The 26,080-nt window shown below is 42.6% G+C and overlaps 1 protein-coding gene across 1 annotated transcript in view; it reads right to left on the bottom strand.

Annotated features, from left to right (window-relative positions):
- The window catches only part of ADAMTSL1 (ADAMTS like 1), a 591,693-nt gene that overhangs the window by 263,022 nt on the left and 302,591 nt on the right, over nt 1-26,080 (bottom strand). The window contains exon 3 of the mRNA XM_044427603.1: nt 1,638-1,765. Within this exon, the coding sequence (XP_044283538.1) occupies nt 1,638-1,765 (128 nt within the window). The remainder of the gene's footprint in view (nt 1-1,637; nt 1,766-26,080) is intronic.

Genomic DNA, 26,080 nt, shown 5'->3' with positions numbered 1-26,080 from the left:
ATCGGGATGGGGCATAGGGTATTCATAAACGGTATGGAAACTCAGAAATGTACAGCATTTCATGACAAATGGTGTCTAAGTCCATAAGCGCAAAGTGGGAAAATAGTGATCCAAAATGAATCGAAACTTTCTTAAGGCCAGCACATTTTTCATCGCTCCTTTTCTCATCTTGCTCACCCCATTTGCTAGAGAACAACATGATGAGGCAAAGGGAACTATGGAAGAACGACTTCCTGGTCTAAGGAAAGAGCTGAAGGCTTCATCTGCAGCTTTTATATTTGTTTTTCTTGATCATCACACTTTAGGTCCTTTGCAAAAGAAAACAGGTGAAAGAATAATAATAGTAATAATAATAACAGCAACAATAATGCATTGCCTTTATATCCTGCTTCTTTTCTTTTTACAAGGAACCCAAGGTGGCTCATATAACTCCATTTTATCTTCATAACAACAAACTTGTGAGGTTGGTTATGTTGAGAGTGAGTGACTGGCCCAGGCAACTTCATGGCTAAGTGGGGCCTAGAAATTGGATCTCCCAGGTCACCAATCCAACACTCTAACTACCACACCACACTGACTCGGATGAATGAATGAATGTTTTACATAAATAAATGCCAAAATCGGGTGAGAGGGGTGCAAAAGGATTTTCCAGTTAGCATTGTAAGTGACATGTCATTTCCTAAGCATGTCAGTTCGAAACTACAGCAGAGTCCACACAGAGGGAACGAAAATACCCACTGGACACAGTTTTGCTACAAAAAGAGAAAACTGAGGGAACTACTTGCTACAGGGCTGGAGAAGGGAACGGTGACAGCATTCCCACAGAGTTATTAACTCTAGGATTAACCTTCTCCTCCCACACAGCAGTCCTGACAAAAATGCTCCTGAAGATATTATTCATCCTAGATGGAAATGTCCACTGGTGATACTGGGAGTTTTCCTGAGGACTAAGAGCAACCCTTGGGTGGGGTTTTCAGTGACGAAATAGTTAGTCTCCATGAAGGGTGTCAGTCTTCCTGAAGGTTAACTGTGGCAACTTTTTGTGCTGATGGTGCTTTTCTGAAGGAACTTCAAGTGATGTGTTTAGCATCCCACCTAGTTTAGCCCAGAACCTTCTTTGTAAGCTAATGAAATTCTGTAAAAGTAGAAATTGGATATGTTATTGTTTATTATTTATTGTAAGTATGTACATGTAGATCAATGTACAGAAAGATGCATACACACAAATGTGGCTCTCTCTTCTCATTTTATATTTCCCACTTGACTAAATGACTGCGGCTGCAAAACCTGGAGGTTTATCACTGGTTCAGTACCTGAAAGTGAAAAGGATTACCACTCTGGATGAGAGAGTCTATGAGCGGTTTCATTTTTCATTAGCTGGCAGTATACCATTTAAACTTAGGTAAGGACTATGTAGGAATCATTGGCGCGCTGCACATTTTTACTAGAGGCATATTTTAGAATTGTGTGTCAGGCCATCAAACCTGCTGGATGGTTGCCTGAAGAGAACACGACCTTTCCTCTTCAAGTTCAACATGTAAACACAATTCAAGACACCCACTGCTCCTTATGCTGCGATACCGGGATGGCAGGCTGCATTCTTGAACTGCAGACTCCAAAGATGCTTAACCACTTACTTGCTGCTCAGACAGCGTCTCAGGGAGTAAGAAGCGCCTCCCCCACACGTGCGGGAACATTCGCTCCATGAGCCCCAGGCGTCCCAGAGGGTATCTCGGTCCTCCTCGGATCGAGCGGTTCGAGAACTCTGGAAGAGAAAGGAAGGTAGGAGGAGAGACAAGGAGCCATTGGTGACAGTCAACATATTACAGAGGTAGCAATCTAATTTCTGTTATTCCATTTTCTGACTCTATACAAATCCAAAATTCTAAATCAAGAAAACAAATTCTTTAAACACGCAACATTTTTGTGGATTGGTATAAATTATGCAACTAGGTACATATTTGATTTGTGTTCTGTATTTCATGTCTGTGGTGCTTTTTTTCCAGAATCTGGAATATTTTGGTGGGAGAGCCAGTGTGGTGTAGGGGTTAAGAGCACGGGACTGGGACTCAGACGATCTGGGTTCTAGTCCTGCTCAGCCATGGAGCCAACTGGGTGACTTTGGGCCAGTCACAGACTCTCAGCCCAACCTCCCTCACAGGGTTGTTGTTGTGGGGATAACATGAAGGAGGAGAATGATGTAAGCTGCCTTGAGCCCTTTGTAGGAAAAAGGCAGGATATAAATCGAATAAATAAATAAGTGCTGTTGAGAAGCAGGGAACACAGAAGAGCTGCATGGGCAGCAGTTTGTTTCTATCAATGGCCAGGTAAATAATTTACTCCAATTGCTTTAAAGTGAGTTGTACTTTTCCTCATTATCCTTCCTTATTGAAAATAGCCTGCTCTTTATCAATCAACAGAGTATGGTTATTTTAAAATAAATAAATGACAACAACCCACAGTTCTACAGCACACATGATTCAACAACATCTCCTATTCATCCATATTCTGGGTTAGCGGTACATGTGAATCAGGCCAGTGTCTGGACAAAAATTACCAGTGAGCTTCATGGACAAATGGGAACTGGAACCCAGATCTCCCAAGTCCCAACCCAGAACACTAACTGCAAACCCAGGGACTATGGGATCGAAAAGGAGAGAGAGGGAGTAAAAGAGGGAGAGCGCATAACGAGGCCGCTAATTTTCAATCATACCTTTGAAAGATAAGTGAGTAAAATCTTGCAGCAATCCACCCACTAGTCAGCCACCACTTTTTATGCTTATGGACCATAGAATACCGGATCCAGTCACTGTATCTTAACAAATATCAGATACTGACCACTATCTGTCTCTTTCTTGCCAAGTGAATCTAGACAACCTGGGACACTCAGCCAATTGTGCTGGTACAGTAGAAATCACTGAAAAAGGCTATTTTTTAGCTACGGTTCTACATTTTTCTATATAAATATGACATTTGGCACCAAATATTGACTACTCTTCTGTGTATTGCAAAGGAGCAATGCTTCTAATACTCATGGATGTGGAGGTATGACTGGACCTGAGAATGAGTCACAAATGGGACAGCTCCACAGAGATCCCTGCATCCCCAGGAACTGTTCCCCAAATAACCACCTGCTGAGACATACGTCAAGGGTTTTGTGTTGTTGCTGTTGTTGTTTTTGGTTCTCGATTGCAGTGTACATCTCTTCCTCTTGTCTGCTCAGCTGAGAACCCAAATCTCATATGGGATTCCAAGGGAAGTACTTCCAGATGCCAGGAAGTACTTCCTGACAGTTAGGACCCTGAGGGGATGGAATGGGCTTCCACGGGAGGTGGTTGAGGCCCCATCAGTGAGGGTGTTCAAGGATAGGTTAGACATGCACATGGGGGGCATGCCGTGAGCAGAGCTGGCTGGAGCTGGGGTCAGACTAGATGGCCCAGGAGACACCTTCTGACTCACTCTGTTTTTATGTTTCTATGTTACATACTGCCTCCCTGATTCAATCACCCCCTTCACCTTGGACTTTTTCAGGTTTTCTTCAAGAAGGAAATCCAGAAATTTGCACATGCTCATTCTGGTGTGGATTAAATTAACTGTAATTCAGTTGATGTTCATTGCAAGATATAATAATCATGTGAATTGTATTTCTGAATTTATCTGTGAACATACTACACAAGGTACTGTGATATAAACACATTGACTATGGTTACGACCAGTCTGACAGAGGAGATGTTATTTGCCCCTGTAACATGAAGCAAATATTCTGGCTCCCTTAGGTCAAGTAAAGTAGGTTGATGGAGCTTCCTGATGTGAACTCTGACAAGTTGTGTCTTGCCAGAAATAAGAATTGCCACTCATTTTGGGATGCTCCAGAAACACCGTATTGCTGGTGCACAGGTAGTGGTAGGATACTAGTTCAGCAGAACTGGCAGGATAGATGAGAATGGGTGGGGCCTGTTGGATTCCCCCCCACCCACCCCAAGTTTGGTACTATTGTTTTCCCTACACGCACAGTTATTTCCTGGTTTGATCAAACCATCGTTTGCCATTATACCTGTCCGCCAAGTCAGGATTCTAGGTCAGCTACACAAACAGTTTTTCTGTGTTCTGTGACAGGGAAAAAAACAACCAGAGGGAGTCCAGCAAAGTGGTTGCTAGACATTGTCCAACGTCCCTTTTTAACCAGAGCTGGTCACTGGTGACAAGCCCAGTGTCTGAGCCAGCTCACTGCTCAGCACTGGGGAGAGGCTTCCTCTGCCTGCCCGAGGACTATTCCCAACTGGACTCTAAAGCAGAGTGAGGAAGCCTCTTTCAGTCCGAGGTAGTTCAGTCTGAGAAGCTCTCATGGGGTAGCTGACAGCTCTAAAGGAAGAGGTGATACCACCCTATTGCTGAGTAAAGCTCTTACTGTCAAGTAGTTAAGTTTTAGGAGGGATATTTCAACCTTTTAAAGGGCAAGAAGAACTTTACAGTCTCTGGGAAAACAACAAATTATCAATGGTTGGACAAAAGGGGTGGGACCAAGACAAGAGGTTGTGACCATATGAGTATCAGGTTGGAGCCTGGGGTTCCACCCTTGCTCTAAAGGTTCATTAATGGGATATGTTTTGCCCTTCAAAATTCTTCCCTATTAAAGAGAAAAATCTCTAATAAGCTATTATTAGAGATGGTGCGGAAGCACATCTAACAAAATATGTCGAAGCAGAAAAGTGGTGGACCTCAAGGATGGCTGAAGAATTAGCAAAACTTCTTCGAAAGACTGAGAGCAACACCAGACACAAGCACTGGCTACTGGCTTGGTTGTTCCAGGTTTCTCTATGATTTATAAACTGTGAAGGTTTCTATTGGGATGTAGCAACAGTTCAATGCAGAAATCATTTTGTTATCATGAAAGGGCTCTGTGAAAATCTTTGTCGTGATATCTGAAGCCTGGCAAAAAACTACCATGTTGAATGCAGTTATTCACAAGCAGGGCAGGGAAAGAAAAAGGGAAAAGATGTCTGCAGCTTGGGCCATGAACAGTTTGGTATATATCTTTTCAGGAAAGCCTTTGAACTTATCACAGAGCCAAATCCAAGCCCTCAACATCTACCAACAGCTGGGCACTGTGCCTGGGGCCCACTCTCTTTCAAGTTCTTTATCAAGTAGGACCTACCAATGTGGCTGTTGAGAGTCTTTAACGTTACAGTTGACAGCTGTTTATACTGTGAATGAAAGAACCAAGGGTTTATTTATTAGTAATGCTGAGGGAATGTGCTAATATACGCTGCTCTGTTCCTTCTTCCGCCCCCCTTTTCTTTAATCTAATCATGTGCAGTAGAAATGCTGACAGTTACCTATACTACCCAGCCATACTATTGCTGAGGTGAGTGGGCAACAAAGAAGACAAGAGCTTGTGAATTACTAGCACATTATTACCATAAAAATGGCTGCATAATTGGCTAAAGCCAATGCAGTTTTACTGTTCTGGCATGTTAGACTATTGACAGGAGATCAATGTGCACCAGGCTAAGGTACTGCAAAGGCACGGGGCTGTTCCTTGCTCAAGTATGATCATGTTTGGAGGCCTTGAAAGGATGGTGTTCAGCTGATCAGCATCTGCACACTTGGAAAAACCTGCACACACCGCTTTGGGATATTCTTCCCAGAGAGGTTTGCCTGATGCCTGCAAATATCTCATTGCAGTGCCAGGCAAATATTCTCAGGCATGTTCATGTTTCAAAAACAGTTAACAGTAGTTTTATCTTTGCTGTGTTTCTTTGAGGTTGTATTACCAGGTTTGCGGGGCTGGATGCCCTTGTGCATAACGATCATGATCGTGTCTTTTGTTTTTAACAACACTGTGCTTTTATTCTAGCTGTCTGTCCCTTGGGAACACTACCTGGGTATAAATATAGCAGCAAGTAAATAAAACAAACTGTCCTTCTGAAATAATTCGAAGTATGTAAGTCCCAAGTTATAATTGAACATTGAACTGTTTTTGTTTCCCTCTGTTTTGTTTCCCTCCCTTTGTTTCCCTATAACAACAAAATAGTTTGTTTGATCACAAAATAGTTTGTTTGATGCTATTCTCATATTATTTCATTTTAATTACCTGAGTGTGCAATCATATCCATTTTAACCAGAGAAAAGTCCTACAACACTCATGGCTGGCTGAGGAATGATGGCTAAGTTGTGAGAATTCATCCTGCCATAACATGCATGGGATTGCACTCTTCTTGATGGCATTCGCCTTTCCTGTTTTATTTCACATTACAGAACAGCACAAGTATGGTGTGGGACGAGGGACACATCTGCATGGTGGGACACATCTGCATTGACAGTCCTGCTGGTGTGCAGTATCAAAGACCATTGAGGAGAACTGTTGAGCACTAGTTGTAGTTTTTTTTAAATGGTCTCATTTTGCTTCACTTTGAGTTACATCAAAATCATATACTGATGAGTTAAGAGCAGAACACATGCGAATACTCAAGTTAGCCTTTGGATTTACAGCATGGGTTTTACTTCACCTTCCTCTTATGTATCATTTCCTTTCAATCACATCACCCTACAAAGTCAGTCTCAGAAAATGAGGCTGTCACTCTAGTGACAGCTGTGAAAAAACAAAATAAAGCCGACTTGTCTTATTTCCTGTAGCCACGCCAAAGGCAGGTCAGGGTTTCTAAAGGAAGGGTTGAGTGGCGAGGGTCAGGTGCAGGGCTGACGTGTAGGATTCACCCAACCGGTGTCCACTGACCTGTTGCTCCTTGACATTTCCCAAATGACACACTGGCAGCATTCCTAGAGCTGCTCCTCATCACCCTTAAAGGTACATGGAACTCCTTTTCAAAGCCAACTATTCCGATATAGCTGAATCTATGAGGACAGAGAGAGACATTAATTTGTCCAGAGACCAGTTCTGTCCACAGCATTTTGCGCACTTACTGTTCCAGTATATATGTAACCAGTGCTTTTTTTGTATAAAAAAAGAAAAAAGGTGCCAGAACTCACCTCTTGGGGTCAGTCACTCTACACACACATAAACATACGGTCGCCGCCGTCACTAAGCACTGAGTGCGCGACCACACGACCGATCCCAAGCTGAGCAGCGTCCCGAGCCGAACAGCGCCGACACACACGCAGCCCGCAGGCACTATTTTAATGCTGTTTGCTGCTGACCTGCTACGCCCGACAGGGCGAGTCACAATCACACGGAAAAATCCGTCAAAAAAAGGTGCCGGAACGCAGTTCTGGTGCGTTCTATGACAAAAAAAGCCCTGTATGTAACACATTCACATGTCTACTATGCTCCAGGCTTTAAAACAAGGACTAACACCAATCCACAAAGAAGAAGAAGGTCAATGAAAGCTCAGCTTGAGAGGAACAGTTTCTGACATTTTGAGTGTCTGACTGCAGGGGATAAACAGGAAATTATGTATCATTACTGTACTAGTGAGTTGACTGCCAAACAGTGTGAATGTTTGAGTTCTGCAACACGATTCAGTTTGCTAGGGTGGCAGATAGAGAGTGTTGATTCCAAAGGCTGTGAAGATCACAACGGCCAACCGCCCTGGATTCTGCAAGGAGGCAGCCTTTACTTTACTGCTGCTCCTGAAGGGAAGGGGGCATAGGGGGCGTCCCGTCTCCCAGGTCCTTTCCTTCTCATTCTTCTGCATGTCTGTGTCCTGGATCAGTCAGTGAACTGGTTCACGTGTGCTCGTGCACAGGCCACCTGGATCTTTACTGAAGAAGAGACTGGCCTCTATCTCAGCTGGCTAGCCTGCCATGGCGGCCATCTAACAAGAGGTTAAATGGACATTACCTTGATAGAGGGCCCTTTAGCTCTCCACAGGGATCATCACATGATGCTCTGCACTAGAATCTGGCCTAGGCAAGGGTGCAATCCTTGGCATTTCAGAAAGAAAAATTCCTGTGAAATGCTGGGCGTTACAGGAATTCCCTTCTGTCTTAAATGCAGAGGATCATGGCTCACATGGATTTTTCCTCCCAGGTCTCCTGGTAAACACTACAGTGATACACTGACTCAGCAAAAGCAAGCCACTAGTAGTATTCATCCTGGGAGGACCCAGCTGCTTGTGTGTCCATGATATCATGCCCATGATATCATGACAAAGCTTCTCAGCAGTAGATATGGACCACTGATTTATAGCCAGTTGGGCTCAGATGCTGCTGGACCAGACATGTGACTAAGTGGCGGTATAAACTTTCTCAAAAATATTTTGCACTGACTGTAATACTGGAGACAAGACTCGGGAAGAAGGCGACTGCTAACATTTGATCTTGCCTTACATTCAAGATGCGTTACAATAACAGTCAGGAGAAGCTTTGGAGCACTCCTGAAATTCTATAGTGATAGATAGAAAGATCAGCTTATCCAAGTAGATGTTTAGTGCATGGTTTTATCTTCCCGAACTACATTCCTCCTTGACCCATAACAAACCTTTAGAGAGAAAAGGGGGTTGCAGCTGGAAGGAGGACATAGTTCAGTTGCATAATCATACCTTTTGATCCGTGACAATGTAGTTAAGCCAATTCATTGTCCATTTAAGAAAATATACAAGTGACTAGACTAGCTGAGTACTTCATGCTAATCATATTTAGCATCTTCAAATGCCATGATTTTTAAGGAGAAGGGATGTGTATCCTGTACACATTAGTCTTTCTGTGTTGGTGGTTACCCCACATACTGGACTCTTCCCAGCTTTACAGCAGGTGGAAGCAACTCAGGGATCAGTAAGGAATGTGTAGTTTGTCTGCTATGAATTCCTTTATAGTGGTGTACTAACCTCTCCTCTCTCATAATGTCTTCCTTATGGAAATGCATGCTTATCCAATTTCCTGCATTTCCAGTTCCAAATGAACCAAACCATGAGAATAGCAAATTCACCTCTAAGCCACAGAGAGCCACAGGGTGCATCATAACAAAATACTGTGACCAGATTAAAAGGAATAATGCAAAGCTATTGGTGCAGAACACAGAAGCTCTTGAAGGCCATGCTGCTTTAAGCACTAAGAACAGAGAAGATGAAGGATTACTATGAAGAACGTGGAGTGAACTTAACTGTTCCACTCCATCTCTCTTAAATTAATAATACTCTGCCAAACAGTTTTGCTTTGAAGACAGAACCAGCCTTTGGTGGAAAGCTACTGCAGGTTGCTCTACTTCAATGGAGACTGAAATTGCATCTGAAACAGATGTAGATGCTTCTCCTCCCCCACTGCCCCCCCCCCCATGCCAGAGCGGCTTTTTAAAGATCCGTTTCTAATTTAAATGGTTCACAGAATCTCATTTTAACCACTGTAACATGTGATATTTCATTGTTTGGCTTTGATCCAGCAGTTGGAAACCCCAACACTGAATTAACATGTCCAAACACAAGACTAGCATATCAGCCCAGTGGCTGCATTTTTATGTTCATTAGATACAGTAAATTCCATCCTCTCTTATCTTTATTAAAAGACCACACTAGGGTGCTGAATCTACCCTGTAATTGCTGGGATAAAGACAATAATTAAAAGGAAGCAAGCTAAGTGACCAAAATCTGACCATGGCCAATCCAAACAGCTGCAAAGCTTCGCCCACATAGTGTGTTTACAGATGTGCTCCATCCTACAGATGCAATCTCATTAGCATTTACACATCGGACAAGGATAGCTGAATACCAGCTTTGTGATATAAATGATTTCAGTGGTTTGCTTACCAGATCCTGCTTTCTCCCATCTCAAATACAGGGGGTGTGCATGTGTGTGCTGTGTTTTGGCTTACTGCGAAGAAGTTTGCAAATCGTGTAAGCAGCCTAGAGCACCATTCCAGTAATAAGCTGACATTGAAGAGCAGTTAAACAGGAGTCGCAAGCTGAAGCCACAATCACCGAGCACTCTTACCTCATCGCAAATTCCAGGCATGAGAGCAACTAGATAGGGCAAAGTTGGTCCAACACCCCCACACAAGCGCGCGCGCGCACAGCCCCAGCAAAAGAGAGAAAAAAGCATTCCCACCAAGAAAAGATCCATGTGCCTGCTGTTTGCGTTCCAAAATTCATTAGAAGACCTGTGTTCCCCCAAAACATGTGATCTCCAGCTGGAGCAGCCTCGACGTTTTCTTTTAACAAGTGGAATAAACATAATTCAATTCAACTCAGGCCATGTTTAATGTTAAGAGAAAGTAAAGTGATTTCCCCTCCCCTGCTGAACTGACTAGCAATGCCTTAAAGGCCATTTAAAAGTTTAGAGAAAAAATGTATTTGTTTACTCTAAGTCTGAAGACTGCCTTTATATATAAACAGTCAACCTGTCTAATCTAGTTTTGCCACTTTTCTGGGCTGTTTTTGTTTACTGCTGTATTAACACTTGAGGATTTAATGTAGTATAAACATTTTAGAAGAGAAAATTTTTAAAAGCTTCAAGAAACAACATACAAATTCCCCTTGGACAATTACTGTGGAAAGCAGATCTTAAGGAAATGAATTCACATTTGAAATGTTCTTTGTCTGGTTCTCCAAATCAAGCAAGAATACACATGACCAGACAACAAGGCTGAGCCCAAAACAACGAGGGGAATGATATGCTGTCTCTGCTCAAAGAGCAATCACCAATTTCTGAGCATAGGAGAGGTTATTTATTTAAGTGGAAAGCCCAGACTTTTCCAGCCTGGTGTCTTCCACATGAGCACCCGGTTGGGTAGATTGATGCAGCCAATAAACAGAATCACATCTAAATACCAGCAAAACCTGCCAGCTAACTCGTGACCTTGAGCTTGGACAAAAGGGCCTTCCTCTTGCAATGTTTCTGAAGTAGACAAGAAGAATGCTTGTCTGAAGTGGACTAGTACAAAGCTTCTGAAGCAGACTTTGAGATTGATGTGCTTACTTCAAGGATGTGAAGGGCTGAACTCTTCCCTTTTTACTCTTAGTGTTCCAGTCAAATTATCTCGATAAGAGGACATTCTCTAGGTAGCAAGAACCAAGAGGTTAACAGCCTTATCAATAAGAAATAACAACTAGAAACTTTTTTTCCTCTCCAGATGGTAATTAAGCACCAGTGCAGATGCTTAGGGGCTAAGATAATATGGGGTCCCAGTTTCTAGAAGGACTAAAGCAGCTATGTTCTGCACCTGGTGAATTTTCTGCTCAGTTTTCAAGGACAACCTTATGTAGATCTTAGTCACATTAACTGATCCTAATGATAATGGACATTCATTTAAAGATCAACGGTTACACATTTGGAGAATGGCTTTGGAGAAAAACAAGCTATGAGCCTGAGTAACTGCAGCAGATAAAATCCAAGCAATGGAAGGATGCCCACTGGGCATCCAAACGAGGGAAGGACCACATGCACATACACATACGTACACCCCCACCGCTGCCACAACTCCCATAGCCTGCCATCCCATTCATATGACCATTCCTGACTTGCATGGCCGAAGTCACGAGCACACTGAGACTGCAAGTTCAGAGTGAGTGAGTGAAAGAGGAGTGATGCCGGGCCACTTTTCCATCTCATCCAGATGCCATATATGTGGGCAGATTTTCTGCTGAGTTCCATGGAGGACACCCTAGATAAATGATGAAAACTTCCATGCTAGGACCTTGCTGCTCTGAATGGGTAGGAACACTTGAGGTGGTCTGATGAATACTTGGGTCCTACCATAAACTTCAGAAACACATATGGACAACTCTAAAAAGACAAAGAACAAAGCTTCAAATGAACTTTTGAAAACCCATTTGTTCACTCAAACCTTCACAGACTTGTAATTGATCATGGCACTTCTGTGTGTCATTGCCTTTGTGGCACTGTTTTAAAGGTACTGACTGCTTTATGTTGTTTTTATATTGCATGCTTTGTCTGCAAACTGCTTGGAGTATAGAAGCAGCTTAAATAATGAACAATCTCCATCAATTTCAAAGTTGAAATAATCAACCAAAGCCATAGAAAATTTGTATGTACATACAGAGATCAAAGGGAGAAGGAATGTGATGTTTTCTATCAGTGAAGGACACCCAACAGCCTTTCCAAAAAGAGGGCAGGTACAAATAGGTATCCATATTTTGAGCAGATAAGTCCTTTTGAGCAGAATAACAGTTGGCAGGAAAAAAGTTAATACATGCTCCCTACACCAGACACATGCATGACTGCTCCATGCTTAAGATAGCCTGAAATAGCCTCTTAGTTAAAAAAAAAAAGGCATGGGAAAGTCACCTGCATCTGCTTTCAGTGGCTAGTTTGGTTCTAGGCCAACATTCTAGCAACCAGGGAGTGGCACATTCAAGTTAGGGATCTTCAGCAGAAATCTAACAGGCCATCCAAGCCATTGATGAAGACACTGGAAATATACCCTCATGAATTCAGGATTTCAACTGCTTCCACAATTCTGTGGAGACAGAGGAACCGTGTTTAGTTGAACTAGGGCTGAAATGCCCACATAATTCTCAAACCTAGAGTGTAGGGTAGGGGTTAGAGTGATGGATTAGACCTGGGTTCTCATTCCCACTCTGAGTGACTTTGGGCCAGTCACTGACTCTTAGCCTGACCTGCCTCACAGGATTTATATGAGGACAGAATGGAGAGGAGGACAGAGTAAGCTGCCTTGGGCTCCATGAATGAAAGGCAAAATATAAATGCAACAAAAAATAAGACCTAACTATGATGAGGTCGTAATGTCTAATAAATGGTTTACCTTGGATAAGAGACAATGAAAGCAACGGAGGAAGGAAGGTCCTGGCATGTGTTTGTGTGCCCAGTTTTTATCTGGAAAACACCCTGAGTTGTCACAAAGGCCATGACATCTTGAACGAGTCTGGAAGATCATCATCCACTCATTTTGTTCACATATCAAGACTGTTTGGATGTAATGGAGGCATTTGATGGTAAGTCAGGCATGAGAACTCACAAATTTCAGGGATGGGTGCTGTGTACAGGCACATGCAATTTTCAGCAGCAGCAGCAACAGCAACAGTGTTTGCTGTAACATTCACTTGAGGTTATTTATGAATCAAACAACCCTAAGTTAACGCAAGAACAAACCATGCTGCCAAACACTGATGTTACAGCCAAACAAGGTTTATTTACGTATGAAAATAATATTTTGTGATCTCTCTCTGTCCCTGTCTCTCAAATCCTTCTTTCTGTGCATGTACACCCACACTACAGCACACTCACTTAGATGCCCCATTTGATGCAGGGGGTTGTGGTCAATTAAAGCTTCTGCCACTATCTCTTAGTCTTTAAGGTGCTGCCACAATCTTCTTTTGCTGTTTCTGCAACAAACCAATACATCTTCTACCCCTCTGGAATGTACTGAGGTTCTCATTTGGAGCATGCAGTTTTTGAGTTCCCAGGAAATGGCAACAAGGCTGCCTGGACCATATAGCATATGGATTTCAAAGATATCGCATATGGGTTTCAAAGAAAAACAATATGCTGAAATAGTTGCTTTGATAAATTTTTGGAAGAACAGAACCAGTAATACTGAATTAATGCTGTATTAGAATGAACTATTTCATTTCTGTAGTTCAAATTCTGGTTTGCTTGGGTATCCTAATATTCAAAAAAGCAGGCATGAATTGGAAATCATGGGTATTATTTTTCACTTAATTCAGTATGTAAGTAGTTTCACTCAGGTAACCTCCATTCATCCACCAGAAGCAATACAGATGTAAGTCACAATGGCTTTTCCAAAGTATTTGGAATCCCTCCTGTCATTATACTGCACTTCAGTTCTCTAATAAACACTTAACCTTTGCTTGACCCTGTTAATACCACTAGATACAGCTGCATTTAGAAAGAGAAGGGCAGGGGGCAGGTATGTGTCAAAAGCCATCAACCTGCTAGTATGACAAAAATATATACATTTTACATGGCAAAAACACATTAGGTGCCCTTATGTATAAAACATATATAGTCAATGAGCAAGGGGCAGGACAGTATTGGAGATTTCATTACTGTTCTTAAGAGCCTTGCTAAAAATATTTGTCTGGCAAATGAATCAGGCTGAGAGTGGCTGGGTTCTCCCCCACCCCAAGCCTTATGATTTTCTAGAAAACAATGTTTTGGACAGTAGCGCTCTGGCTACTTCATCTCTCTGCAATACCACTGAAACAGATATTCTTAGTCTGGGGTTGCAAACAGTTAAAACAGAATTCATTTTCCGGTCTCCGTTCCTATGTAGAATCCATGCTTGGGCACACGCTTCCCCACATCTATGCAAGCTCATTTGACTCTCTGAACACCTCCATGGATACAGGACACAGAGTGACCTTATTAGATTCCTATAGGTTAGCACTCTCTGCGTGAGTTTGCTTTCCCTTACTCCTGTAGCACAGTTGCAAAAGTTTTTAACAAATCAAAGTTTGTTGCTATGTCTTAATGAGGAACTGTACTCAGTTTTAACAATGGTTTATCCTATGGGTGGGCAACATGTGGCCTTCCAGATGTTTTAACCTATACCTTCCATCGTGCCTCACCACTAGCCGTGGTAGCTAGGAATGATGGGATTTATAGGCCAACACACCTGGAGGTTGACAAGTTGTCCCTCCTGGTTTACCTGCATCATAACTATGAAGTTTCCAATCTCCTCTTTGTAGCTGCAGCGTGGATGAAAGAGGAAAGGTACTGAAACTCATCCATTTAGTACTAAATCATCGTTTAGTATTCCCTCCAAATGCAGCCACTGACTCTGTTCAGACATTAACATAGGTAGGATGTAGGATGGTGTGAAGTTTTCTGCCCCAGAATTGGTTCTTCTTGGCAGATAATACCTTAAATGGGCTACACTGGTTTATAACTAGGAAAAAACAGTAATATATCAAATTATATTGATGTAACCAGCATAAATATGTAAGAACTAATACATATGAAACAGGCTAAAAAGTCCAGCAAAAACAAAGGCTATATAGCAAGGAATACTAACAGAAGAACAAATTCACAATTGATATTTTCAATAGTTGCTTCGCAAAACAGTTATTCTCTTAACTGGAAAAGAGGCACAGAATCTGTGTAATCTCATGTGATATTAGATTCCTGAGACTTTTGTATAGGATGGGATAAAACTGCTCCTAATAAATAAACATAGGATTTTTTTCATTGGAAGCTTTATGTGACACCAAAACAACAACACTAAAGAAAGACCATGTGGTGCAAATCTTTTCCTCATGTCCAATTCCAGTGTCCAGTTCCTCATGTCCCTTTCCCTCTTCTTTCTTTGAGTTTAAGAGGCCATTAACCCATTTAAAGGGCATAAACAGTGCACTGATGTGAAGTCTAAGAAATGGTTGCCCAGGCTGGTTAGGAAATACAGCAATCCAGGTCTTGTTCAGGGATCTGATGAATAGCTGCAGATAATACCCAAGTATCCCTTAAAACTGGTTCCTAAACATGACCCCTACTTACATATAGAAGAAGGCTATTTGCACAACAGCAGCACAAAGAGATTGGAACATACAGATGGAGTTTCCAAATTTTCTATTTATTTATTTATCGATTTATACTCTGCCTTTTTCCTACAAAGGGTTCAAGGCAGCTTACATCATTCTCCTCCTCCATCTTATCCCCACAACAACCCTGTGAGGTAGGTTGGCCTGAGAGTCTGTGACTGGCCCAAAGTCACCCAGTTGGCTCCATGGCTGAGCGGGGACTAGAACCCGGATCGTCTGAGTCCCAGTCCCGTGCTCTTAACCACTACACCACACTGGCTCTCACTGTCTTTTATGCCTCTACTGTATCTGAAGAGCATGAAATGGCCACCAATAAAAACTTCCCACATTTTGCTGCATAGCTTTCTTGCATACCATGCAAGGTGTCCATGGATTAGAGCTCAGCTAATATTTGCTTGGAAATATCAGCTTGTTGACAAGAGAGTAACCCTAGAAGGACCAGTTGTATTACATCTGGCCCATGATTGTTACATCGAAAATACTTTTGAAACATTTATATAAATCTTCCTGAAGTATTACGTTCAGATGAATAGAGTATACCAAAGTGATCAGTTTTCACAACCCAAAGGCACACTAACACTTATGGGCATGGAGGCTTTTCATATTGCCTGACTCTACAGCCTCAGCCTATCAATACTTTGAGAATGTAGGCAGAGAACAAGTCCCCAAAGCAGAACAGAACTCAGAAAGATTATCCCCTAACCTGCCTTTTCTCCTGCACAGTATGTGGGATCTACAGGGATTCTGGTAGTAAGGGCCTGGAGTCTTATGCTTTGGGCCGCTATGCAGTGAGCAGGCCGAGGGAAATACCTGCCTGAGCCCAGCCGCATCTCAAGGGATAGAGGAGTATCACTTCAACTTCTCGCCAGCAGGGAACATCGAAGGGTCCCAGCTGGCTCAGCTGAGCTCCAGTTCTGGCCCATCTCTTCAGCTTGCCTTCACATTAAAGCCAAGCTGCTCAGACTGACTCCCAGCTGGACTAAGCTGCTGAGCTGCCTGCCTCCTTGCAGACCACCAGCCCTGACATGTGTCCAGCAGGCAATCGGCTCTGGCAACTGCAAGGCCGAACTCCTAGCCTGAAGAGAGGATTAGGAGGAACTGGTCCAGCCAGAGTTATTTTGCCGATCATAATGTCACAACAGCTGAACCCTTCCTTGACAAGCAGCTATTAAGAAACCCAAGAACACTTTTTTCCAAGCAGAAGTTGGCAGCTCTATCCAAGCCCCACCTGCCAGCTCCCAACACACATCCTGCTCTATATTTCCTGACAAGCTGCTTGAAGAGCATCCTTTTACAGTCCCGTAACCCTTTCAAAGTTCAGAGTTAATCTGACAGCAGCAGCTACAGCAGCAAAGAACAAAGTGATTGACATTAGAAAGGGGCATTTGGTTGACTCGTCAGTTTGCATTTCCAGTATTCATATCCCTGGGGTAACACTGTGCTGATGAATAAATTGGCTGTGACAAAAATGCATGTCACCGGTCTCCACGGAGAGAGAATATATTTGGAGATAACATCAACATACCACTGCAAGTGATGGTAAGCTGCTGTTCTGCAAAATATAATTTTTTGTATATAATAAAAATATATTTTTATTAGTGGTCTCATTCCAGGTCTAGTTGGGATATGCCCATTTTTACACACAAAATAAAGGAGGAGAAGGATTCCTTCACCTGGCAACCATTTGTTGGCTGCCCAAGATTCAGCCATGGCAAGATACAGGACAGACACCTGAAAATTGTTGGTAATGTGCAGTGAAGTGATTTCCCAAACTCTGACAGAGTGTTTCAAGATATTCAAGTCACTGACTTGAAAAGTGACTACATACTTTCATGGACGTGTGTATGTTGGGGTTAATGCGAGTTCACTAGAAAATATAACGGCAGTTATATTGTCCCCCTTCCCATGAAATGTGCACAAACTGACAGTACAAACTGGTTATTCTGCACGTTGCTTAGTTAGGTCTTGACACAAAGCAGAATATCAGCTGGACACCTTGTACAGCGACGGGTCTTCTCCACTTCGCAGTCATATGCATGTTGCTTGGGCAACGCAAAAGAAGGATATGGACATTTTGAATATTAACCAGACCATGTGCAGAAAGTCTCTGATCAAGTCACATAATAAATGTACCGTATGCCCAGACCATTTGTAATATCTCTATCAACTGGGTAATGCACACAGTCAAGGTATGTGCATAGCTTTGTGCCAGTGTTCACAACTCCTGAAATGTATGTTGATTCAGTTAACTCACAGTAATTATAACATATGGACACCACAGAATCTGTTCCTGACACCTTGAGAACAAAAGCAGACTACGAAGGTGAGAATTTAATTTGCCAACAAAGATCTGTAAATGTTTGAATTTTTAGAAGATTTTAAGAACAATCACCTCCACATTGCAGGACTTCACAGTCCACAGGCATGATTACTCATAGCAATGCTATTTCTTCCCCTCCTGCCCATAAAATACAAGCGTCACCTTCCAGGCAGCTGCTTAGGAAAATGCTTTTTGCTATATATTTCATACCCACAAGAATAGCATTGATTCCAAACCAGCTGAAAACATGATAAAGCACTTTCTGTCTATATGAAATTATTTGCATGTGGTTTCTTGTTTTTCCACAGTGGCAGGAAATGATTATGGCAACTAGCTACCGGTAATCAGAAGTCTTGGTAGCTTGCTCATCTGGTGAGTGTTTAATTTCCTGATGACCAACCCTTCTTGGTCTGAGGGCTAGAGCTATGATGGGATTATAGTTCCACTGCTATAATTCCCAGCAATTGCTGGGGTTGGCAAATGATGATGATTCACCATGTCCTGTAATCCCTCTGTTTCTTCAGAACTATGATGAAGTAGCTGAAAAGCAGCTGCAACACTCTCAATGTTTCTCCAGCACTGCCCTTCCTTTCAGAAGAAGCCAAGCATCTGGGTTAAGGTTTCTAAGTGGAGCTCGGCATACTAAGCCTCTTCTGCGTCTTTCAAGTCCATACACTTCCCCAGAATCGGCACTGTGTGAAAAAAGCGTTTGTGCTCTGTTTATCACATCTGTTCAAATAAGGCAGCACAGCCCTCATCATCCTAATGCCTTTCTGAACTCTGCAGATGGCAAAAGAGCATTAAGGGTGCAAGCGTATGCAATTCAGGCAGGAAAAAAGTCCTACAGCTCCTAGGGATGTGGAGTTGTAGGCGTTTCTTGGTCTAAACATACATACAGTCACACCCAAAATACATTATGGGATTCATAGTAGGCATATTATGCCCAAAATTCCATACGAAAGAGAGCACCTCATTAAAGCTGATCAGATCAAATGCTAGGATTTGTACATCCTTTCTGTCTGTCCTTTGCAGATTGTCAGATTTCTTCCATTCTGTCACCTGTTCATTGTTCGAAGCAGATATTTCTTTCAGGGAAGTGTTGCACAAGAATGTCATTCCACCTGAGAAAGTGCACACTAGCACTAACTCACACTAGTTAGACGTACGTGTTTGTGCACTGTGGCTGGGTTTGCATGTCATGACAAGCAACCATGCATGGGTGCCACAGTCTGAGGTTTTTACCTTGAAGTGTCTGACTGATGGTCAGGCTCAGGGTGGTAATTCTTCTGCCTTCCACTGTCTCCTTCCCTCTCAGTCCTCCTGGCAGTATCCCAGGAAACATGATGGGGAGGAATGAGACTCCTCTTGGACAGCTGCAGTTGGGTTGAGTTTGCCTCGCTGCAGCTGTCAAGTAGTTTCTGTTGCACAAACAGAGTTCATGGCCTCAAGTGCAGCAGGGTGGGTGAGGGAGCTGATCAGGCATCCTCTCCTCCTGCTCCAGAGCGGACTGCCAGAACAGGAATGGGGGTGCCTGCATTACGGTTCGGCAAAGGGAGGGAAATCAGCAGAATCCTTGCTTTCTCCCTGCATGCAGGTGGCGGGGGGAAGGAAGCAGCAGGATGGCAGTGCCCGGTTGCAGGCAGCACTGATTCTCCCACTGAGCCCCCCTCCCTCTGCATGCATGCATGCCTGCAGGAGGCCCCTCACATGCATGAGCAGCAGGAGCGAGAATCAGCTGGGCAGTGATACCAGGACAGGAGCAGCACTGCTCACTGGGTTTCCCCACTCGCCTCCCTCTCTTGCTCCCACTTGGAGAGTGCTACTCCCAGCCTGGCTCCGACCCAGGCACCTTTCTTGCAGTGACAGCAATGGAGAGGGGGCGGTGCTACTCCCACTTTTGCGCCCCAGGGGCACCAGGTAGGGGATGCCTCTTTTGCAAGCAGGCGTGAGGATGAGGGGTGAATTAGCTGCGTGGCTCCGATTCTCACCCGGCTGGTTCTCCTGCTCGTGTGAAGGGCTGTGGCAGAATTGGCTGAATAGCGGTGGTCCTTTCTGCAGCCCCACCCAGCTGACTTCCCCAGACGCAAGCTTCAGGGCAGGGGAGGGATACCTCCAACAGCCATGCAGCATGGCAGCTGTCTGTGATGCTGCCTGGCTAGCCGACAGGCAAGAATAGCAATGGCTGGTCTTTCCAAGCAGTACTCTTGCTCTTGCCTTCCTGCTATGATGGGTGGCGTTTGACAGCTTCAGATGACACAAGAGACCAACAGTGGTTTAAAATCAAACAAACAAACTATGACCATGGCTTGTGGTGTGAACCTGCCTTGTGTCACTACAACGATCCACCTGTTGTGTTCACCACAGCATGAAATTATAATAATGCCTTAAAAATTAACCAGCCTTTCTGTCACCACACTTAGTCACCTAATTTATATACATACATACATACATAGGTGACTCTAAGGGCAGAAGAAAGCAAGTTAAAGTGTACACTTACATTTGCCTTGCCTCGTTTTCTTATCACTTTTATTAATGCCACACATGTACACCTGGTTCATCCAACACAAAGAAAGAATAGGCTGGTTTGACTTGGCTATGTTTCCCAATTAATCCCAGGTGTTTTTATGAAAAGAAAAGGCTGCAATCCAAGTTGGAAGCTACTGCATGTTTGTAATCCAGTCCAGAACAGATACAATAATCGTAGTGTAGCTGAAACACTCGTGCGGCTTCTTTGGATTAAAGAACCGTTTCTGCCCAACAACCAAATTCTATTCCAAGAAATTTTCTGCAGCTGAATTCCAGTGGTGTCGTGGGCTGAAGTCAGGTCAAAGAAGAAACAAAAGCAAAAGGGGTGAGGCCAAAATACCAGCATATTCCAGCTTAAACGTCTTATTACCAGTAACTAAACTTTAGAAGCATTTCAGCCTTTTAGAATGGGGAAAAACCTGCACAAAAGCCAGAAAATCACCAAATCATCAGTAGTTTAGGGTAAGGTGGTGGACCCTTTGTGAATCTAATTGGGCTGGATTGGGACCCCACAGGACAGTTTTGATCCCCAGGCCTGAGGTTCTGCATCTTACGTTTAAAAGACGGGCATGAACATGCAGGGAGAGTATCTGGAAGAAAATATCCGTGTGATTTTTAATCTAGCTGAACAGTACAGACCAAGAAACATCTTCAGCTATGGGGGAGTTGAGAAATAAATAAGTAAATAAAATCTACTGAGGAGTAAGTCCTATTGTGCAATGATTGTAATAATCACAGCTTTTCTTCTTTTTAACAGCCCATCCATAAACTTCCCCATCTTCATATAACTGGAAGCAGCAGAGACACTCATGCTGCTGAAGGCTCTCCTTGGTGGGACAGCTTCTTTAAATGAAATGTTTGCAGAAGGATTGTGACTAAGCATTTGAAAGATGAGCAAACATACTTCAAAGTATGTGCTGGGATGCAAATTCAAATCATTTCCAGAGAAGGACAGATATACGAGTCTAATGCAGGAAAGACAACAGAGTATCTTATGGCACTTGATGCAACAAGATTCTTTCTTGTTCAAGAATCATCAGTGGAAAATGATTGAAAATTGGTGGGGTTTTCAAAATGGTGCTGGCAGACATGGAGAGCACTTGTAGCATAAGTGACTGTAATAGCATACAGGTACCGTCCAATTGATGTTTGCAGCAATCACAAATTCCCAGAGGAAAGCACCTGCAGCGGCTATGCATGCTGGGGCATGAATATCAATGTATTGGCAACTTGGGTTATTTTTTAAATGAAAATAAGTAGTGACTCCTCTACAATGAAAGTAGAATGGAGTGGTATTTCAGCAAAGACTAGGTCATCCCTCTAAGTAAATCACAGCTCACCTTTTTGGACTAGGGATGTGGTGTAGGTCAATAAAGAAACAGAGGTTTGATTAGGAGGAGAGTATGACCATACCCAGTAAGCCATTCATTCTCTCTTTCTCTCACTCACATACAGTAGTAGTATGCTATTTCTGTTTATACTCTTACATTTTGTAAAGATAGTTTTATTCACTTTCAAATCAGGATAATTTTAGAATGGTAACTGCCGCTGATCAAAATTCCATGAACACTGAAGGCTAGATATTCATGTGGAACCAATATAAATGTGTGAGAAGATGCAAGTGCTAACAAGCTGCCTCAGTTCTGGGGTGGATCCCTAACTCCATTGTTTCCTGAAACTGAAACTGAAATTCTATATCCATTGGAGAAAGCCCTATTGAAGTGAATGGAGCTTACTTCTGAGTAGATAAGTATAGGATTGCACAGTCAATTGCAATGTGATGACCAGCCTACTGGATCATTGGATATTTGTCCCAGAGACTGAGAAATTAGTACTTGTTCTTTTCTACCACCTGGTACTCCACAACTGTTGCCAAAATTGTATGCGGAACTGTAAGTGATTGCGATGCCAAGCAAGTAAGACAATAGAGGAGGGGGAAATAGCAAACATCATGGTGCTGTGGACTTTGAAATTCAGAGTACTTTCCTTGGCTACCTCAAGATCTAGCAGCTCTATTATTGTGGCAGGCCATACATTCAAAATAACAATTACGTGATGGGCTAGCTCTGAGCATCACAAATAAAGGAGAACATTTCATAATGGTCCATAAGGAAGGGGTGCTTGCCAGTTGGACATTTATACAACTGCATAATGGTCAAGTTTGGTCATCGTTTGGTCATCATCAGTGTATGAAGAAAAGACTGCATTTAAATAAGAGTAACAGGTAAGAATCCAGCCAGCAGAAGATTCTAATGCATGTTCTCTAAAGATTAAGCATCAGCCATTTGAATGCAGGGAACCCTAGGTAGTTGGTATCATATAAAGCTGCTGTTGTAATAAATGAGATAGACATTTATTACAAAAGCAAGCCTAACTTTGCTAGGTTGTTTTCACTTTGGGCCCAAATATATGAAATTCATCCTCTAAACTCAACTTGCTTTGTTAAAATAAAAATGAAGCATCAAGAGGCAGAAATCCAAACTCCAAGGACATTTGAATCTCTACTTTCTGCAACCTGTTTCCTTTTTAAACCATAGCACTATAATGGGTTCCTAAAGACTGTCTATGAGATGTGTCATAATACTCCTTATATCACTATAATGTTATATGCACCAATGTGCTTAGCTGGGTTGTTTTCTCTTGGGGAAAATGGCAGAAATAGATATGTGAAGCCACTATAGAGCTGCCAGGAAACAAATTGCTGCTGCTTTCAATATTTCCCTGTGATGGCAACCATATGAACCACCACCCCACATATTTGCATGACTGTTTCCAAAAATAAAATCATAAGCATAGCTGCACTATTAACTTGAGGTCTGGAAAATGTTCTCCTGGGTATTCAAACCAGCTTTCCAAGTCCTAATTGGTTTAATTGATAGAGTCATCAACTAAAGTTTTAGTTGATTAATTAGTGGGAGACCAATTGCAATCAATTTTAATTGGTGGACATGAAAGTTAAGAGAAACTTTTTTTGAGGAAATTTGGCTTTGGTTTGCTACTATAAAAAGGAGTAGGGGAGGAAATTAAGGCAACTTTTCCTTGTAGGAAAATTGTATTGTTTCTATTTATTTCATTTTAAGTTATATTATGCATCCTCAAATGTTAATGTTTTAGATATATGCAAATTTGTCTATCACTGATTGCTTAATCCAGCTACCTAAAACAAGTTAACATGCTTTTGCAACATCCAACTAGTGTGACCAAAAACCTAGAATTGGCTTATGAAAATAAAGGGCAGGGCTATCAGATACACTTGAGCTCTGCTCTCAATGGATCCGTCTCAGAGTTGATCATTCCACTGAAAAAAAGTGGGGAAGCTGCAACAGTTGGCAAAAAACTATCGGAGGACACAGCTGTGAGTGCGATAAGGTGCCCTGTATCTCCTGGTGCCAGTCATCACTGAAGTAAGTTTCTGCAGCCATGCCTGTCAGCTTTTGTAAATGGACTGGGGGAAATAAGCATCATATTGTCCTTCACTCCAAGTAGTAAGATTGCTTCCACTTTGTGAGACAGATTGCAGTCTGTGACATGGCTGTGGGTAAGTAGGTCTAACTAGACTTTAGACTGGGGTGGGCAAGGACAACATGCCACCAAAGGCCACATACTCCCTCCAAGCATCCCCTAACTTCATGGATAATTTGTAGGAAGCGGATGCATGTTGGCAGTGGGAGGAACCAGAGTCAGCAGCAGGCTGAGCCAGATGCAAAAGTGGGTGAGTCGTTCCTTTTCTCTTTCTGCCTCTCTCTCTTCCTCTTGCAAAATGCATCAGGCTGCCCAGGGAGAGTAAGACCACTCTTGCCAGAGGTCTGAATTGACTGCCTGAGGAAGGTGGGAAGATTAGGCTGAGGGCTACATGAAATCAAGCCAAGACTAAAGCACTGGCTGCCCATCACTATTAGATGATGGGGTTGTCAACAGATCTGCAACTGTTTCCTCTCCAGGAGCCCATTAACTATCTCCTGCAGAAAGCAGTGGGAATCAATGGAGTTCAAACTACAGGAAAGACCAAGTGCATGGTTCTTTTCCCCAGTGCTTTGATTTTATGTTTCATATGATTTTATTTTGAATTGCAAAGCTATTTCAGAAGATGCAGCTGGAAGAGTGGCAGGGGAAGGTTACTGTATAGGCCTTTTCTTCTGGCTGCTTGTCTGTTCCATCCCTGGTGCAAGCTACTTTTCCATGCAGAAGGGGATAGATTGGAAAGGAAAGTGTTGGAAAAGCCCTTACTGTTTCTCTATATATTTCTCTAACATAAGGAAAGGCATAATCCTATTTTCTGCTGGTTTGAGAATCCTGGAACTGTAGGATTTTTTTCTGTCTAAACACACTCACACGACTGTAGCTTAAATGGCTGCTACATGTTCTTACAGGGGAGAGTGACATCAAGAAAATAAGCACATTTTCTGGACTCTTATTTCCGCATCAGAACAGTAAGAGACTTTCCTATTTCTTTCATAACTTTTCATTTATGATTCTATTGATGCAGCTCAGGAATCAAACAATACTCTATCATATTTCAAAGTTAACAGTTTAAGATTATACCCAATAAAGCAGGAAGGAGAAATCCAATACCCCTCTAGTACTTTTGTGTAGAAACAAATGAGTTATATTTATGTTACAGGACAGTTTGAATTTATTACATTTTGCACATAATCGCCAGTCGTTTTTCTTTAGTGCCCCTGGAATTTATCTCAGGATGTCTTATGTGATCACCCCCTCCTTCCACAATGAAATTAAAAACCAAACATACAGAGAAACGCAACCCCAAACTACACTAAGAAATAATCGCCATGCCTCAATACACCACCTTAATAAATGTTAGGTGCTGTGGAAGACATTTCAAGACGAGGCAATAAAGACAAAGCTGGAAATTCAGTGAAGAAGCAGCAACACCAGAAGACGCAGACGAAGATGCAAGCAAAGAGAAAAATGTAGCGTAAAATCAGTGGAAAATGCTACTTATTGCTTCTACACAAAAATAGAACACGGAACCCATTTATGAGGTATATCCAAATAATTCACAGGTGGTGGAGCTATTAGCAAACCTTGCATATGCTTACCACACAAATGGTACAAAGCTCACATTCACACAGCTTTCTTAAACTGCCTCTTGCATCCCACCCTGATGATGATGATGATGCCTTCTGATTTCCCCACAACTATTTTGGGTTATTTTTGCAATGAAATTAAAGCATGCTCATTCTCCTCTGGCAGCAACAGCAGGAGGTATGTGAAAGGGAACTTAACCACTGTGTGTAAAGAAATAAAAGATACCTACCCATTCCTTAAGAAAAGCAATGCATTCTGCAGACATTAAATTCAAAGTGCATTGCGATCCAAGGCACTCGCATGGATTCATTCTTCTGGTAATTTGCACACAGGCAAACTAAAAGACAGGCAGCGTGATATGGTGGATATATAATGGGGCTTGGGAACAGAATGATGCAGACCAAACTCTCCTCAGCCAAGAAGCTACAAGCTGCTTGGGAAACCATCTCTCAACTTCTTATTTAGTTCTGTAGCTTACATGCAGCTTGCTAACTTAAAATAAACATTTCTGGCATCTAGAGAAGGGACAGAATCCTGTTGATCTGCAGATGTGCAGCTATATCATGTACTTAAGAGTTCTCTGCCACCAGGAAAACCTTGATACACAGTATAAGTTCCCCACAGATCAGCAGACTATTTGAAAAGTGCGCTTCATATCCAGGGAGCAGGACACAATCAACATTTATCCACTTTATGCTTTCCCATTTCACGGGCAACACTCCACAGGGTTCCACGAAGCTCCATGGGGTGCCCT

This window comes from Varanus komodoensis, unplaced genomic scaffold (genome assembly GCF_004798865.1).
Source record: "Varanus komodoensis strain SLA01 unplaced genomic scaffold, ASM479886v1 scaffold19, whole genome shotgun sequence".
Classification (NCBI taxonomy): Eukaryota; Metazoa; Chordata; class Lepidosauria; order Squamata; family Varanidae; genus Varanus; species Varanus komodoensis.
Note: the sequence above shows the minus strand (reverse complement) of the source record. Positions and strands in the feature narration are given on the sequence as shown.